The 17,417-nt window shown below is 41.0% G+C and overlaps 1 protein-coding gene across 2 annotated transcripts; it reads left to right on the forward strand.

Annotated features, from left to right (window-relative positions):
* Positions 1 to 13,547: 13,547 nt before the first annotated feature.
* CYCS (cytochrome c, somatic) lies at positions 13,548 to 16,027 on the forward strand. 2 transcript variants are annotated; one of them, XM_005518886.3, is made up of 3 exons: positions 13,548 to 13,679; positions 14,459 to 14,635; positions 14,784 to 16,027. In XM_005518886.3, the coding sequence occupies exons 2-3, from the start codon at positions 14,467 to 14,469 to the stop codon at positions 14,930 to 14,932; spliced, it is 318 nt and encodes a 105-aa protein (XP_005518943.1). In that variant the 5' UTR covers positions 13,548 to 13,679; positions 14,459 to 14,466; the 3' UTR covers positions 14,933 to 16,027. The 2 variants fall into 2 exon arrangements, with proteins under 2 accessions (XP_005518943.1, XP_014104262.1); XM_014248787.2 differs by having other exon boundaries at positions 13,559 to 13,671.
* Positions 16,028 to 17,417: the final 1,390 nt, after the last annotated feature.

A 17,417-nucleotide genomic window follows, 5' to 3' on the forward strand; every position in this document is an offset into this window, starting at 1 on the left:
TTCCCTGACTACGATATGTGACCACCATGGAGAACTTGATTCCAAGTTATTTGACCTGAGTTCAGCATAACTACATACCTGTTGAAACTTCCACTTGAGTACTAATACTGTAGGAAATACACTTTTCCACCAGATATTACTTTTATTAGCATTTGTTATACAGATAACTGAGGGAGAGGAGGGTGACAATGTTATTTCCATTGAAAGATCATTTAAAATAGTCTTTTTCCATACAGCACACATATTTGGTTTATACCTTGCCTATTTCTTCTTATCCTTCAGCTTTCCAAGTTTGTCAAAGAAAATGGTCAGAGATACTACCCAAACCCACCAAAAACAGTGGCCCCAACTCCATTTTAAAGAGCTCAAATATAACTTTTCTCCAAGAATAGCCAATATGCTACAAAACACTGAAAGGACTATGGAGATCATGACATACAGTCAGGTCTTCACAGGGAAGCAGTTTTTCTTAAATTAATTTAGTTGGGATTGCAATGTGAGACCACAAATTATTAGCCCCTAAATTTCTCAAAGACATTGATTTTTTTTTTTGTTGTTATTTAGTAATAAAGGACACATAAACTGTAAATTATCTGAGGTTTTTCAGGAGGATATTGAATTAGTTCTGTTTTTCCTAACCCATAAAAATGTGTGACAATAAAACAAGTCTCTGTTTAGGAAGAGTTCCAATATATGGCCTTATCCTGGGTAACTATTATATAAAAGCAGTTTGCAGATTGACTGGAGAGCTAGGTGAAGACACAGAATTAATAAATACTGCATTTACTAAGAATCTCATGCTTCCACCAAAAGTAATACTGGCAAGAGTATTATCTGATTCAGCTACCAGAATTAAGCCTTCTCTTTGACAATACTTAAGCACAGGGCAAAGCTCACTCTAAAGCAAAGGCAAAAGTTCAGAATACTAGATCAGTCCTGACACAGCTAGTTGACAGAACTCCTATAATGGATTAATGACTTCTTCAGGATTTGCAGGATGGGAAGTTACTGTGATTATCTGCTTACTTTTTATCTTACCATTTTAAGTTGGCACCAGCACACAGCAGCAATTCAAAAGATCTTTTGCCTTGAGTAGTATGTGAAACAGCGTCCATAAAAATGAGTTGGCAGCTCTCATGTGAATGGGGCAGCACTACAGAGACTGAAATGTATTGGCTACGTGTTCAGCTGCTATTAATCAGGACAGTCTGACTGAACTCAGCAATTTACTGTCCTTATTTCACTATGTGTTTGATAAGTGACTTATTACCATTGCAGACTACTGCTTCCTTACTAACTAGACCAGTTTAAGTTTGGCAGAGTTTCTATGATTTATACTTCTCCATTTGCATGAGTGATTTGTCTTTCTTCCTCCAGGGTGCATCAATAACATTAGCAGATTCTATTTTAATGCCAAGATTTACTCTTAAGGATGTATAAAACTATACTGAAAAACCCTGTGTTTGTTGTCTTCAACACTTTATATCCTCTGTGACCTGTATAAAAGTGAAAAGATATTATCTGCATTAAATGCTACTCATGCAAGCAGAGCATAATATGGTATACAAGCAGAGCAAATCAAGTTGAGAGTTGTGTTTTGCTAACGCATCATTACCTGTGATGGCTTTATATACACAGCTCTGATTGATTGTAACTCTAAGCAATTGTAACTGACTCAGCAATTCTGCAGGTAAAACAGAAGGAACACATCCCTGCTCTGCTGACTTTATACACTTCCAGATTCTAACTGCATGGACTTACATAAAGCAGAGCAACTAAGTAGGGTGCTGCCATTTTCTTAGTTATAGTCCAAAATGGCCCTGGATAAGAAGTCACCCAATTGTCTTGCTTTTCTTCTATTGGATTAAAACAAATCCAAGTAAGGAAATCCCTTCTGATTTACATTTCACATTTTCTGATGCATTTACAAATTTCTGATAATTGAATCCCTGTATCTGAAATGGAAAAGCTGTCTAACTTTTTTTCAGTGTGATGAAGAAAACAAAATCTTTTGCTTTATGATAATGAACACTTCAAACAACACTGTCTCTGGAAATTAAAATCGAGACCAACACCTTACATAATTCAAAACTGAGCAGTTTTATTGCCCTCTAGCTTCCAAAGTGTGATTGGCAGAGGCCTACCCTGGGTCATGATGATTTACCTGAACAACACTCATCCACTTAAAGCTTACATATGATGAATATCAAACACTGAGATTGTTCAGCACAGTAATTGCTGAAGTTAATTCTTTGGCTACGGGACTCAAATGTACCTTACATTTCAACAGTTCCTTTGGCTCTGCACCAGGATCTGAAGCTTCAACAATTCAAATGATTCATAAAGGTTAACAGCATGTGAGAAGTGGATCAAACTGTGGTTGAGAAAGATAAAAAGTCACATGCAAGTGAGCATCCTTAAAACCACCTGCAGCTGTTCCTAAAAGTTAAAAACACATTAATTCCAGTCACCATTTATACTATCACTCATACCAGAAGACAGATGCTTATAGAAGAAAGCACAAGACCCATTTATATCTTATTTACCAAAGTGGAACAGAATACTTTATTTTCCAAAGCAAAAGGTGTGACTCTGAGCTCCCTATATGACAGGGGCAGTAGTGAAGGTCTGGGCTGTTTCTCTTTGAGCGACATCTAACTGTGCTTTTTCACTAGTCACGATCAATGGTCTGCTAAAATAAGCAGGCCCTGCTAAGAGACATAGATGGCAGTATAAATCCTGCTACTTTCTTCATAGAGAAACATTTCTGATGGTCTGTCACAAGTGACACCTCCTGAAGGGTGCACTGCCTGCTTACTTCAAAGTGAACATCCCCATGAATCAATTCTGCAAGACCGGTACTCCTTCAGATGCCTTCACATGTACTCAGCATTGCCACTGTTGTCACCAGCTACTAAGGCACAATGCTGAGTGAAATAAAAAGAGCAGCCAGCCTAGGTCATCAGTGCAAAGTGACAAAAAGCACAAACCAAAAATGGGATGTGAGCCAAGAGCAGGACATTCTGTCTCAGACATACTATCAGAAAGTTCCTTACCTTGAATCAAGCCCAACAATAAACAACCTTCTGTCGCAAAAAGAAGGACTGTAGAGGTGGTAGCTTTCAGGAAGGCCCAAATTTGAATCCCTTCCAAAATCTGCATGTTCACTTTCCTATGAAGATTTCAAGCCCAGATATTTGGATGAACATGCAATATGGGAAAACCCAGTTAGCCTAAGTAAGCCAAGCTTACCACTGGATGAAAGTGGAATTTTGTTGCACAGACTTTGGCATCAAGAAACATGTCTGCCTGCATGGAAACCAGAAGATGGGCCAAGAGAGATAACACTGCCTGAATAGATACCTATCTGTGAAGTTCCTTAGCACCAGACAGCGCTGATGGAGCTGCAACATTCCTTCTCTAAGACAGCAGCACAAAAACATTTACATGATTCTGTAAAAGGAAAGAGAAAAAATCCTCACAGATAACACTATTGAGAGAAAGAGACACAAGAACTATGGTTTCAATGCCTCTTTATTTCTTTAACTGGCACATTCTTTTAAAAATGGAATAACAAATAAAAAGAATTTCAGTACAAATTGTCTAGCCTTTCCCAGAGAACCATAATAAATTCAAACTGTAAAGAGAAGAGCAATATGAGTAGCCCAGGACATGTGCAGGATATTTGAGAACACTAGAAGAGTTTGAGCTTGAGGCTGTGAAAATATGACTGTACTAGAGAATCACATTGGTGGGATAAACACTGGTTTGGAAAGAGTTGGTTCATTAAAGGCCAAAAGGATTAATAAATGAGCATTACAGTCTGACTGGGAACAAACTTAGGGTGGGTATGACAAGATGATTTTTAATGTTAGCAGCAGGGAGATGCAGGAATAGCTGAGGAGCAGAACAGAAAAGAGACTGTTTCTGTTTATGAAAGGAGCCACGACGCAGTTGCCAACAACAGCTGGGAATCAGAGTTATTGCCCCAGTAAGGCTCTTTGCAAGCCCTCCCAAACACCAAACTTCCAAAGGATCCTCTGCTACTCTGCAGGGGGACAAATGCCAATAAAGACAGCACTGCCATGCACACACGGAGGACAAACGTGATTCTTATGAGCTGTGGAATTTCTTCATCTGTGCACAGCATATTCCCAAAGTCTCCATGATCTAAGGCTGACTGTGGCCTCTCCAAACACACATTCCTATGTCAGACGATTGTGGCTTGTGTTTCAGAGTCTTCCCTCACCTTTTGCACTCATTGTCTAAGACAGGAATGTTTCAGAAAGGCCACAGAGACTGTGTTTAAACTGAAGGGAAATCTGGGAGGGAGAACGGGATTTAATAGTCCCTTCAGGGATTTGAAGAACCTTTAGGATCAATCAGAAAAAATACCAAAAACATGTAATCTGTTATTAGGAGTCAAGCCTAGATGGCTGAAAGTGATCAATATAATAGCCAGGGATTAAAAAGGAGCATTAACTTGGGGGTTATAAAAAAAAAAAAAATTAAGACCAAGAGATAAGGCAAGAACAGCTCTGGATTCCTGAGAAGTGTGAACAAAATCAACTAAATAACCATCCCCAAATACAATATATTTAAATATCTTGAATAAATTTTGTAAAGATTTTTGAAAATAAGGAAGCAGTAAAGGAAACTTTGTGGAAAGCAATCTCATAATAGAATGCAAAGAATACACTTAAATTGCTATTTTCTGTGTGCTGACAGATTTATGATGCTGCTACACAGATTTCAGGAACATAATATTGGAACAGCTTTTTCAGGAACAGCTCATATTGGTTCAATGCATATCTTCAGAAGCTGCAGCCAAGTGGGGATTAGAGAAGCAGAAACAGCTTACAGACATTCATTACGTTTTTTTTTTAACACTAAGTTAAATGAGGGGTTATTCAGTTGTTTCCTAGAAAGAACCTGAAGAGGGAGCAAAATACCACTGTGTTTTTCATTAAGAATTTTTTCATTGCATTCTTCTAAGCAGTCCCATCAAGGAATCGGATATATTTCCCTCTACCTTCAAGCAAATCACCAGAGTTCAGGAGACTGGCAGGATCATATCCTGAATACATGGCTCAAACAGAACCTTGTGTCCAGCTAGTTCTTATCCACTGAACTTTCCCTTACAAAAAAGAGATACTAGCAAAGAATTATGGCACAAATCCCCTATGACTTTATTCATGTGTGAGATCTTCAAGTCAGTCAGGACACAGGGCTCCAGCAGCGCACTACCTTCTGTGCAAGAATTCAGAGTACAAAGGGCTCTGAGGCTACCAAAAGGATATAACTAAAATGACATGACAGGAGTCAGAGACCTTATTTTCCATTAGGATATGATACTCACTTTCTATGACACCTTTACACATTTCAGAAACAATGAGACTTAGTTTTTAAAACTGAAGTGATTTATGCATTTATTAGGACACAAGAAGAGCATCTAGAGGATTTAGTACAAAAGTAACCGAGCAGCATAAAAACAGATGAAATTTAAAAGTGAAGTATGAAAAAACTTACTGCAAAAAACTGCTGAAGACAGCTCAGCCATAAATGGGCTTTTAGTTGGTTATTACCTCCTGGAGGAACTATTTTAAAGTAACTGCAGACCCCCGCCTTTTGCTCTGCTTCTAGTACAATTCAGGATAGCAGAAAAGACAGAATATTATGTTATTTGGATATCTTGCATTTTTGTTCAGCACACTTCCTAAGTAACAAAAAGCAAGAAAGTCTGGGAATACAATGAAGGCAAAAAGACTGACATAATTTTTTTAAAGCCTTAGAGACATGTCCTAATAGCATAAGAAAAACATCTTCCACACTAGCAGCTTGGATTAAGTATTCTCAGAGCTCTGAAACTCCATGCTTTAGGATTATAAACTCCTTCTGGGTAGTTTTTGTGTCTGCAAAACTTTCCGCAGCATTTGTCGTTGTCAGAAACAGTACTAAACCCCTAATCTGGTCTGATAGAATACTTGACACATACCTGAAGTCAGATGTAAAAAGAAGCAATGAAACTGAGCTATTAAATCTGATTCTAAAACTACCAGCCTGGTGATTCCTTGGTGACCAAACTCATGAAAACTTGACACAACAGGCAGCAAAACAAGCGTAAGATCCTTACAGGGAGGAAACCCACCTTCCCACTGACAGAAACACTCCATGTGTTCTACCACCTGCAGGAGTGACTTCCTCTCAATAAAGAAGAGTATGAAGAAAACAATCCATGAACATGTTGTCTCAGGACTTGGTGAGGTTTCACATTCAACATGTCCTCCTGCTGCTGTACACAGAGGCCTCATAGCTCTGCAGAGAACTGGGTTTACACTTACAAGAATTAAGCCTGCCAAAGTACACCAGTTTCATTTCTGTGGGACAGTGGAGAGAAATTCGCCAGTTTATGGCCTTTTCTCTATTTATGTTATGAAAGGCTTCTCCTTTGAAAATTCTAAGGTAAGCAAAGCTTTTATTTTTAAGAGTCTCATGTGACTCTTGGGACCATACTACTGCACATAATTCATGTCTGGCCTATACCTTACACACAAGAACTGCATAGGTTTTAGTAGATTACATCAGATTCGTACATCATCCTTACACAAGGAGACTCAACCATACAAATCTCCTTAAAAAAGGACTCTTAATTTTAAGCTTTTCTTGGGGCTAAATTAATGCTTTGGAGACTAATTTCACAATATCTGAATTTAGGCTGTTGCGGAGGTACTTTTCACTCTACAGCTGGGATTATTCAGAAGTCAACATCCTAACTGATCATATGAGAGGACAGTAATCCTTGGCTCCCACAGATACACAAAGCAAATGTGTTATCAGTGTAACTAATTGTCATCCCCTCTGAATAGGATATTCCAGAAATTATTCCAACTGTGATTCATCACAAAGAAAAAAAAACAACTTATGGAAAATGGGGTTGTTTTGACCAACTACTTGCCATCCAAAAGTTGAAACTGAGGCCAGTAAAAATTACTGTTATTGTAGCATGATTTTGTCAGATGCAATCAGACTTTCAGACAATGTTCAAGGACATTTATTATACCTCTATTATTTTAAGCTTTCAAGTAAACTGTGGCAGATTCCACAATAGCATGAGACTACCTTTGAAGTTAAAAACATAATGGACTTTATAAGAGAATATCCTTTCATTTGCCTTTCAGTTCTTGAATCCCCAAAGTTAATTTTGAAGTTCTTTTCCAAAAGAAACACACTTATGTCTTTAAGAAAAGCTGAACTTCTGAAAAATTGCTGGGTCCTGAATCTTTCAAATGTGAATGACCTTCTTGGTTAACTTAATTAACTTTGTCCTTGAACTAAAAAACTTTTTTTTTTTTTTCTACATTACTATCTTGAATCACCTCTCTTTTTAACCTACTTTCACTATGGGAACTGGATTATAAGGACTCAAAATTATTTTTCTGATAGTAAAACAGAAGTTGATGCAGTCTTATCCTAGGACAAGTCTTGCATTCAGTCCTTTCTTGCTACTCCATGCTTCAGAGCAAATTACCCCAACTTCATGCACTTATGTTTTATACTCACTACTCCTCTGTACTCATGCAAACAAGATGCCTCTGTTGTGTTACTTGTCTCAAACCATGAGCTGATTTACAGAGAAGTTGTATCCCACACATCTTATTCTGAGGTCCAAGGTTACTTGTCTGTGAGCCCACAGATATCGAGGCATCTATCAGTCCGCAGGCAGCTACCAGGGCAAGTGCTTGAGCAGTGAAGGCAGGCATTGAGTCCATGTTCTCAGTTTGAGGTCTGTGTTTGTTTTAAATTGACCAAGAATGACTCTGAACCCCGGATCTTCTTATCTACCCAGCTCCCCACAGATGAATGACATTGGCTTCTACCTACCCCAGTTCTGAGGACACTTTATCATACAATAAATGGCTGCTGAATAAATATTCATGCCTGAGGCATAAAACCACAACATCAAAGAATGGTCAAAGTACTTTGCTATTTTCAGACCTGTTAAAATCATCAGTAAATTTATCACTCAGTAAGTCATGGCATTATAATGGTTGTGCAATTGATTCAGTGAGGAAAGCTCAGCAATCTCCCACCTGCCCACTCGGCTTTGTACTCTGGTTGGACTAGCTGCTGTCTCCACCTGTGCCTCCTGTAATTTTTTTTACAGCTCACTGCGATGCTGAACAGCATTTCCTCACCCTATGCCTAAATGGAACCTACAACATCCTGGCCAGGCAATTCTCTCTATTTAGCACTTAAGAGACACTCTTATGTCCCTTAGCGCCAAGAAGTTGCTTTCACAGTTTCACAAAACTCACTCTCCAAAAACATGGGAACAGCAGATACAGAAAGAATTCCAAGCTCTGCCTTCCTCAACTGCCAAACCTTCATATGCCACTCTAGACATCAGCTGTGGAAAATATTTTTATGTCCCACTCCAAAATAATTTGTCTTTATAACATAGGAATGGGGCAATACAGAAGCAGTTCTTTTAAATGTGGGAATAGTTTTTCCTTTTCAATACTAGCAATTAAGCACTGAATGCAATCCAGATACTCAAGTCAATATAACACTTGTCATTTAAAAAAAAAAACCAAAACCCCACAACATTGTCAGAGACAGGTGCACAAAGAATAAATACACTGCCACGAGAAATTACTAAAAGCAGTCCTTAAAAAAAGCAAATTTTTTTTGGTAAAATATTACACAGAAATAGATGCTAGGCCAATTATTTAGCTTTGTCTTAAGAAGAAATAAAGTCACCTTTAGGAACTGCAGCATCTCAGAGACTGCCCTTGCACCTGCTCAAAGCAGTAGCAAAATTGGCTTCTCTGTCTCAGACTGTATAAAACACAACAAGCAGTAAAGATTAGAGGCACACCATTCATCAGGAATTTTTATTTTCTTTTCAGTCACTAATGCTTTTCAATTTTGTTCCCTACCTGTTTAGGTGAACAGGTTCCTGCCTTTCCCCAGAACAGCCTGTAAAAGACAAAATAAACATAATGGCAGCAGTACATTTCACAGGACAGGACTTGTACCATAAAAGTGTTGAAAAGTTCTAAACCCTTTAGGGTTCTAAACCCATGTTTGCCACTGTGGAATATTCCTTTCTGAAGGATACTAGCACAAAAAACTTTTTAAGCCCAACACAGAATAACTCATTTTAGAAACTGGGCATTGAAAAACCCAGGAAGTGAAACACCTTTCTCCCAAACAATTCCAAAGGCAAAGATAAAATCAGAAGAAAAAAAATAAAAAAACCCAAAAAAACTAAAACAAAAACTAAAACAACAACAACAACAACAAAAACAACAACAAAAAAGAGCAGGTTTTCTGAACTTCTTCAGTATAACTCAGAAATCATAACTATCCAAATCATTAAGTATTGCTTTGTGATGATGTAAGATTTATGATTCAGGTCATGACTCCAACTATTTCTTAAAACCAGCTCACGCCACAATGACTCCAGTGCAAATCACACACTCCCCAGTGCTGGGGCAGTTTGCTGATAACCAGCAACAGCTCAGGATTGTCCCACTTCCACATGATGAGGGTATGAGAACAGGCCAAGGTACTCAAGCTGCTCAGGGATGAGGTGATGATTTCCACAAGAAATGGGTTCTAAGTTATTTGTCAAAGACCAAACCAGAAGATTAGCATGGAGTTGATAAAAAAAAATCACAATCTCCTGAGTTCCACTGTAGGTCCATAATGCAAGGCTACGTTTTTTCTTTTATTTGCAATGTCCCTCTTAAAGTGATCTGGATGACTTTTTTGACATGTTTTGTTTAGTATTGGATTTGACACATTTGGTTTGTTTTTCCTTCCTTTGGGACACAATTACATAGAGTTACACACGGAATTCTGATTGCAAAATAACTGTAGTTCCAGTGTGTAATGGCCTGAGCTAGTAAAAAGGAAAAAGTATTCCAGGTGTAACCACAGGGAATAACTGAAAGACTAAAATATGAGCCTTCTAGGCAAACCACACCGAGGCAGTCTAATGAATGTTAACGTATGTAAAATATAGAGCACTGAAATTGCACCCTGAGTCATTTTAGTTTACTCAAGCAATTCAAACCCACAAAGCCAGAGAAGTCCTGCCTTTGTCTTCAGTGTTGCCTCTGGAAGTCCCACACCATACTCTGCTCTGCACAGGAAGCCATATGCAGGATTTCACATATATGTTGCAGATGCCACATTTAACAGAGAAGGCAAAAATTTCACAATTAATCTGTCCTATCACAGAACATTTCAAAAAGTAAACACTGGGCACCTTGAACAATACTCTTTCCTGCAACTTCTACTTTACTTACAGGTCAGTTCTTACCACAGTGTTGCTCCAGATCCATCCTCAGTAATGCCCAAATGGGTTCAAACAGATATGAGAAATCCTTGACATTCAAGACATCTCTTTTTACTCATGGAAATACATTCCCTAAACTACTGTCTTGTTATATCAAGCAGAACCTCTGCTTCCACTAATACAGTATGGAAACCCACTAATACTCTGTTTTTATCATTTACACTTTCAGGAAAGGGTATTACATCATGAGTGCTGGCAGACAGTCACACTGCAGACATCTGTGTGGTCAGGCTGAGAAGATAACAGCTCATTCTATAGACTGATTTTAGTACACTAATCTTTGGCACTGGAGAGCTCAAAGGTTGAGTATTTTCCCTGAGAGCATTATTTCCTTTGGACATTTAATAAAAAGCAATTCAGTTGTCTTGAATTAAGCTTCAGTTTTTAAAAACAGCTTCTTGGAAAAATCCTGAAGAAAACATTTCTGCAATGTCCCTCCCCATGCATCAGAAGGGTTAACTGTGAAACACAACATGCAATTCTCAGAATGGAACATACATATTTAAAAGGCAAAATGCAGCAGAAATTGAGAGAGCTACAGATGCTTGAAGTTTGCATTCTGTGAAGAAAGGGAGAACCTCTGAATACATGTCAGCAGGCATCAGTCCACAACAAGTGCTTAAAGAGGCTTAAGAATTTACACTGCTGTGATTTAGAGCAGCTTAAAAGGTGCTTTCAGCTCCCTCCTTCTTTAAAGGCAGGAGATACCTGTGGTTTTATCATGAATCTTGTGATATTAAGTTACATCTGGCCCTTGGAATCATCTAAGACACAGAAGCCTTTCTAAATGAAACTCAGTCCTTACAATAATGATAAAATATCTAAAAACGAGTGTGAAAGGCACTATGGAAGTTCAAAACCAAACAGCAAATAAAAGAAACAGAGGGTGCCTTTAGTTTTTAAAATAATATTTTTCCACCTCATAATGATGGGAGTTTGACATGATTTGAGATTTGAGTTGGGCAGCAACAGCAGAATTCAAGATGCCAGTTTAAGGTGGTTTCATTGCACATATTTCCTCACTCTTAATGAAGTGCATTCATTTATCTACATATCATAAGCAAAACAGTTTTACTGTGGCAAGTGAACTGTCAATAAGATTACAGCATAAACTGTGAAAAGTTTAAAAATGCATATTCTGTATATACCTTGTGATGAAGTTTTAGAAACTGCAAAAAACCTGCATCTCATGTTCTAGAAACCACAAACTTTGGAAGGCAATGCACTGTCTGAACTAGGAAGTGATTATGGTCTTGTGAATTATCTGCAAAATTCTGCCATCAGAGGAACCCTTGATGTATTTTTACAGTCCTCACTCCTTTCTGCTTCATGCTGACACTTCATATCATGCCTGATCTATGAGCAATTACAGAGGCACACCTATACCAGTTCCAGCACAGCATAAAAGCACACACAGGAAAAAAAAAGTTTTTCAAATGCCAGACAGTGGAAAATTCTGACAGTTTTAATGTCCATAGAAGCAAACAGTTCAACTCTTGCGAACAATGGATATTATTACACTGGGCTTTTCCAACAACTCTTCTTTTCCTTGCGAAGGAGAGTGAGATGGCAGTCATGTCTGGAACTCACCATTTAAATTCTGTTTGGAGGGCCACAATGTGTGAATATTGACATGTCCTCTTTGAGCACTACCACACTGCTGGGCTGGTGTTTGGGACACTTTCAGCCCTTCATGCGGCAGTCCTTTCCACAACTCTTTCATCTTTGTCAGAGCAGGCTTTGGCATCCCACACAGATGGGGGAGCCAGACTGTCAGGAAAATTAATCCACAAACACCAGAGGTTTAAGTCCAAAAAGGAGACAGAGGAGTCCTTTTACTTTATTTGAATAAAGGGAGAGGCCATGGGGCATTCCCCTGGGGTCTCTCTCAATTTTGGAGGGTGCAGCCTCCTTTTTATCCTGATTCCTGGCCGCTTGTCCCTTCTCTCTTTCCCCATAGGCCGAGGTACTTGAGAGGTACAGACTTCCCGGAACGCCTGGTACCTGGGATACCTTCCCCCTCAAATGCATAATCCTTTCGTAATTTTTAACTCTTGTGGAATTCACGGTGCTCTTTCAGTGCCTCTTTCATCTTTCAATTAAATCTATCCTATTGTTTATGTTGTCTCTCAGTGATAGTTGCATCTTATCAGCAGACCCACTGCCTGTTTGTAAAGACAAACCCGTCATCCCTCTCCAGCCGCACACCCGCTCCCCTCCAGCCCTTTGTGGGGCCTTGCTGGCAGATGGCCCTGGCCGTGGTCTCCCGGGGGATTTCGCCTCACTTTGGCTACTGCAACACTTCCAACATCAAAACTCCCTTGGCTCCCTTGGAGAAGCTTTTAGAACTCATCGACAAGCTGGTGAAGGGTCTGGAGCACATGCCTTGTGAAGAAAAGCTAAAGGAGCTGGGGCTGTTGAGCCTGGGGAAAACGAGGCTCAGGGGAGACCTTATTGCTCTCTACAAGCGCCTGAAAAGGGCTGTAGCCAGGCGAGGGTCGGCCTCTTCTCACAGGCAACCAGCGACTGGAGGAGACGACACAGCCTTAAGCTGCACTAGGGGAGGTTCAGGTTGGACATCAGGAATAAATTCTTCACAGAAAGGTTGATCAGACATTAGAACGAGCTGCGGAGGGAGGCGGTGGAGCCGCTGTCTTTGGAGGTGTTGAAAATTGGACACGGCACTTAGTGCTGTGGCCTAAATAACAGGGTGGCGTTCAATCCATAGAACGGACTCGACGATCGGAGGCGTTTCCCGCCCTCACTGGTGCAGAAATTCCGTGACTTGCCCCTTCGCTCCCGCCCCCACGGCCCGACCGCCACAAACCGGCCCCGCGAGCGGGACGGGCGCCACTCCCCCTGCGTCACTGCCCAGGCCCCGCCCACCACCCGGCCGCGTGCCGAGGGCGCCGCGCGACCCTTGCTTCCACTTGCGCTGTGCGCATGCGCCCGCAACTCCCGCGCCCGCCGCTGCGCGCCCCCTCCGCCCCAGAGTGACGTCAACGTCACTCCGCCGGGATTGGAGGGGAGAGGCGAAGGAAGGAAGGAAGTCCGGGGGCCCGCCTACCGCAACCTACCCCACTAGCCTCCGGCCGCGTGACGTTACCTGACTGTAACCAATCAGAACTCCAGAAGCCGGCACTTGATTGGTTGTCACGGCGGAGAGGCGGGCCGCGGGCGCGGGCAGAGGTTGGTTGCGGCGGCGCCGGGTTACATAGGGCGGAGTACAGCGTGTCCTTGGGCGCAGACCGAGCGGAGGTGCCGGAGCGCGGTCACCGTGTCCGAGGGCGTAGCGGGGCAGCCGGGTAGGCAGGTGCGGAGGGTGGCCGGGATGCGGCTGGGCCCCGTGGGGTGGTGACGGCTGGCAGGAGGATGGGGCCAGCGGGCGTTGCTCTCGGCCGTCCTTAGCGCCATTCCCGCCTGCCGGGGCCGCGGCCTGAGGCGGCGGCCGGGGAACAGCGGAAGGTCACCGTGGGGCCGGGCGGCCCCACCGCGGGCTGGGGCCTGAGGAGAAGCGCGGGGCCAGGTTGGGCGCGGGTAGAGCCGGAGCCGGGCGGTGCGGCCTCCTTGAGCGCTCCCGCCTTGTCACGCGTGGCTGCTGGCGGGACCCCTGGGGTCGTCCCGGGTCATGGTGACAGCCGGCTGCCCTCTGCCCTCCGGTCCACCCGGGTGCGTGGCTGGGGCGCTTTTTCAGCTGCAGAGGAAAAGCCTGTCGAGAGTCCTGTACTTCTACACGAGGTTGTTCACGACTAGAAAACTCCCGTTACAGCTGTACGAGTTACGTTAAATTTGTTCTTCAGAAATTGTCGCCGAGCCCTTTAAATGCTGTGGGGCAATTAGTTTGTCTGAAGGAAGGTTTTTCTTGCCCTTCAAGTATGTTTATCACCTTGATACCTTTTAGGTAATCTCATGGTTCCATACTGCTCTTCAAGCCCTGGAGCTGTAGCTTGTGGCTAGACAGTGTGCTGGAGAATTGCCAGATTCACACTGCATGTGTTGGTTTTGTGAAACAGCAGCACGCTTTTTAAAGTTTCAGCTCAGTCGGTGACCTTGAGGTTGTAATACTGACCTCTGTGTGTGTTCTTGGTCTAGTACTGAAAATGGGAGACGTTGAGAAAGGCAAGAAGATCTTTGTCCAGAAATGCTCCCAGTGCCACACGGTTGAAAAGGGAGGCAAGCATAAGACTGGACCCAACTTGAATGGCCTATTCGGACGCAAGACCGGACAAGCTGAGGGTTTCTCTTACACGGATGCTAATAAGAACAAAGGTAAACTTAAACCTGCCCTTAGGGGACAAAAATACTCAGTTGTTGGAGATAGTTTTAAAAATCTGCCACAAATTTTTGCAGAGGACAAGAATATAAGTGTTTACTATTTTGAATTTATTAACTGGGGATTTTTTTTCCCTTCTTATAGGTATCATCTGGGGTGAGGATACTCTGATGGAGTATTTGGAAAATCCAAAGAAGTATATTCCTGGAACAAAGATGATTTTTGCGGGTATTAAGAAGAAGGGCGAGAGAGCAGACTTAATAGCATACCTCAAAGTTGCCACTGCAAAGTAAAAGTTATCTGCTGCCTTATTTATTTCACAAAGGAGATGGCAATGGAAATGTCTGTGATGAGATTGGTTTTTAAACTTTCTATTTTTACATGTACTGTGTCTAACTTTAAAATCTGTCTCACCCATCAGATAACTTTGCTCACGGTGGGTCACTGGAGTACACACTTTTTGGTTTGGCAGCCATTAACTTAACAAAGACTATGTAATTGGGTTCAGTCATCCTTGATCATAAAAATTAAAAAAAATAAATAAGCACTTCCTGCCTCTTCATTGTTTAAAAATATATGTAAATAATCAAATTAGTAATTGCCAGCAGCATAAAAGCTTTGACAGCTCAGCTCTTTAACAACAAAAAGCAGGGTGGTTTTTGGCATCTTCTGCCATACATCTTCTGTTACATTAACAACAAAATGACAAAGGCTATAAAAAAACCCCAATCCCAATATAATATTTTTCTAAATTTAATCAGTGCTAGGTGTTGCAATATGTATTAATCTGTCTAAAGCTTGTGATAAAAATGCATTTCATCTGATTTAAGTACTATTTGTGAACTGGCAGTTGTGCCCAGCCACTTGTCTTTTATCTAGGGAAAGCATGTTACCTAATTCATCCAGACTTTGACAGCTGCATGCACCTATAGAGTATAACTCCATTCCAGAAACATCTCTGGTTTTGACGTGTTATTGATGCCCTTGGCCCAGTAAATCTTCTGAGAACAGCCATTCTTAGTGTAAGAGAAAAACACCCTTTTCTGGGAATACGAGTGCTAGCAGCCAAGCTGAGAGTTATTTAATCTTAATTCAGCACAAACATTCACCTAGAATCTGTTGTTACAGGCAGTTTCAGATTAAGGAGTGCGGGAATGAATGTGCTGGTAGACTAAAAGACAAAACCAAACAGTCTTCCTCTGTGCCTGGCTGTAGCCACCATCATTACTTCTGAAGGTTCTGTTTCGCACATTGTAAGGCAGTATTTTTAATGTTTTAACTGCATTTTTTTCATACCAAGTTGTTCAGAAGAATGTATTTACTGTGTACCAACAGTAAGGCATAATTTGGAGCAATCAATACTGTAAATTAAAAAAAAATTAAAAGTCTTGCTTGCTGTATGTGTATGAAATTGAATGAAAACCAGTGGGAATACAGAGCAAAGCTGAGTGCCCAGATTTACATCATTAGGAAACAAGACAAAAAGCTACATGTGGAAAAAAGTTAAATTCCAATCGAGTTGGTGGGGGGAAATATAAATGTGGCAATTAGTATTTCAGACCAGAGCCAGCAAAGCTCTTTCAGGGATGTGGTGTTTAGCAGCATTTTCTGCTATGGTTCCAGAGTGAGATTGGAGAAAACTCAAGGTAACTCAAAAGCTGTAACTGTGCTGTAGGATGGGCTGCATTTGATTTGTATGAAGTAAAGTACTTAATTGTGGAATTGCAAGGGGCTTTGCTCAGGGTAAATGAGTGAAAAGAACTAAGATTACTAACAGTGGTCTTAGTGATTGCTACCATATGCATTGTGATTATTTTTTCTTTGCAGACTAACCTGCAAACAGCATTTCTTGCAATTATGGATAAAATATTAACCAGTAGGAGTTTTTTTTTATTACTGAGATCTTGCTAAGAGAAAACTTGAAATTGTAGTAGTTTATTACTGTTCCAATTTTCATAAGTGATGTTTGTCGTAGCACTTTTATGGCTTTGCAGAACTGAGTTTTCTTCCATGCCAAAATCCTGACAGAGCAGTTTAGATACAGAATGTAGCTGTATTCAGCTCTTCTCAGCAGTCTTCTGAGATGATGATGGTGAAGAGAGTTCATGGGGAGAGTTGTGGCTGTTTGTTCTGTTTCACTTTTATGAGACTTTGATCTCCAAGCTGCTCTTCTTTACAACTTGTTTCTTCTCTAGATCAATTAGGGATGAGGATTTTTCAGTAAGGCGTGGTAATTCTGCACAGCCCACGATTTGCCAACCATCAGAAAAATGTCAGGAGGAAGCAGAGTTATCCTTTGCCCAAAGTAAGCAGGGGACACAATTTAGTTTGGCTCTTCTGTCTGTCTATACAAAGACAAATGTTACTTCTGCATAACACTGAGAAGACTGAGAAAATTTATGTTTAATTCTAGACTCAGTATGCATCCTTGATAACCTTAGGGAAGAGACCATTCAGACCTTTAAAATTTCATCTTTCTATGTATGCAGCCCTAGACAGCAATGGCTTAAAAGTTTATTAGTAAGTAACTAGCAGCTGTTTGCCGCTGGAGAAACACAATACTATGGTGTTTTTAGTTGTGGATAAGCAAAGAATATTGAAAGGGAAGGAGGTTAGATTATCACTTGAGGTAAGTGTTAATGCAAGGGCTTGGGTGGTTTCTTTGCAGGGTGGGAAGGAGGCATCATGATTAGTTACATAATCAAGCTTTAGTTCTTTGTTTCCTAGTTTATATTACAGAGTAGAGGGGTGGGGTTTGCCTTTGTTTTATGAGTTACC

This window comes from Pseudopodoces humilis, chromosome 1, assembly GCF_049639895.1.
Source record: "Pseudopodoces humilis isolate 2021_Gansu_Grassland_sample_001 chromosome 1, ASM4963989v1, whole genome shotgun sequence".
In the NCBI taxonomy this organism is placed as follows: Eukaryota; Metazoa; Chordata; class Aves; order Passeriformes; family Paridae; genus Pseudopodoces; species Pseudopodoces humilis.

Bases quoted from the DNA above. Each gene is read 5' to 3' on its own strand.
- CYCS (XM_005518886.3), top strand. From the start codon at position 14,467: ATGGGAGACGTTGAGAAAGGCAAGAAGATCTTTGTCCAGAAATGCTCC. The intron at 14,636-14,783 runs GTAAACTTAAAC...CCCTTCTTATAG, and splicing joins GGATGCTAATAAGAACAAAG to GTATCATCTGGGGTGAGGAT.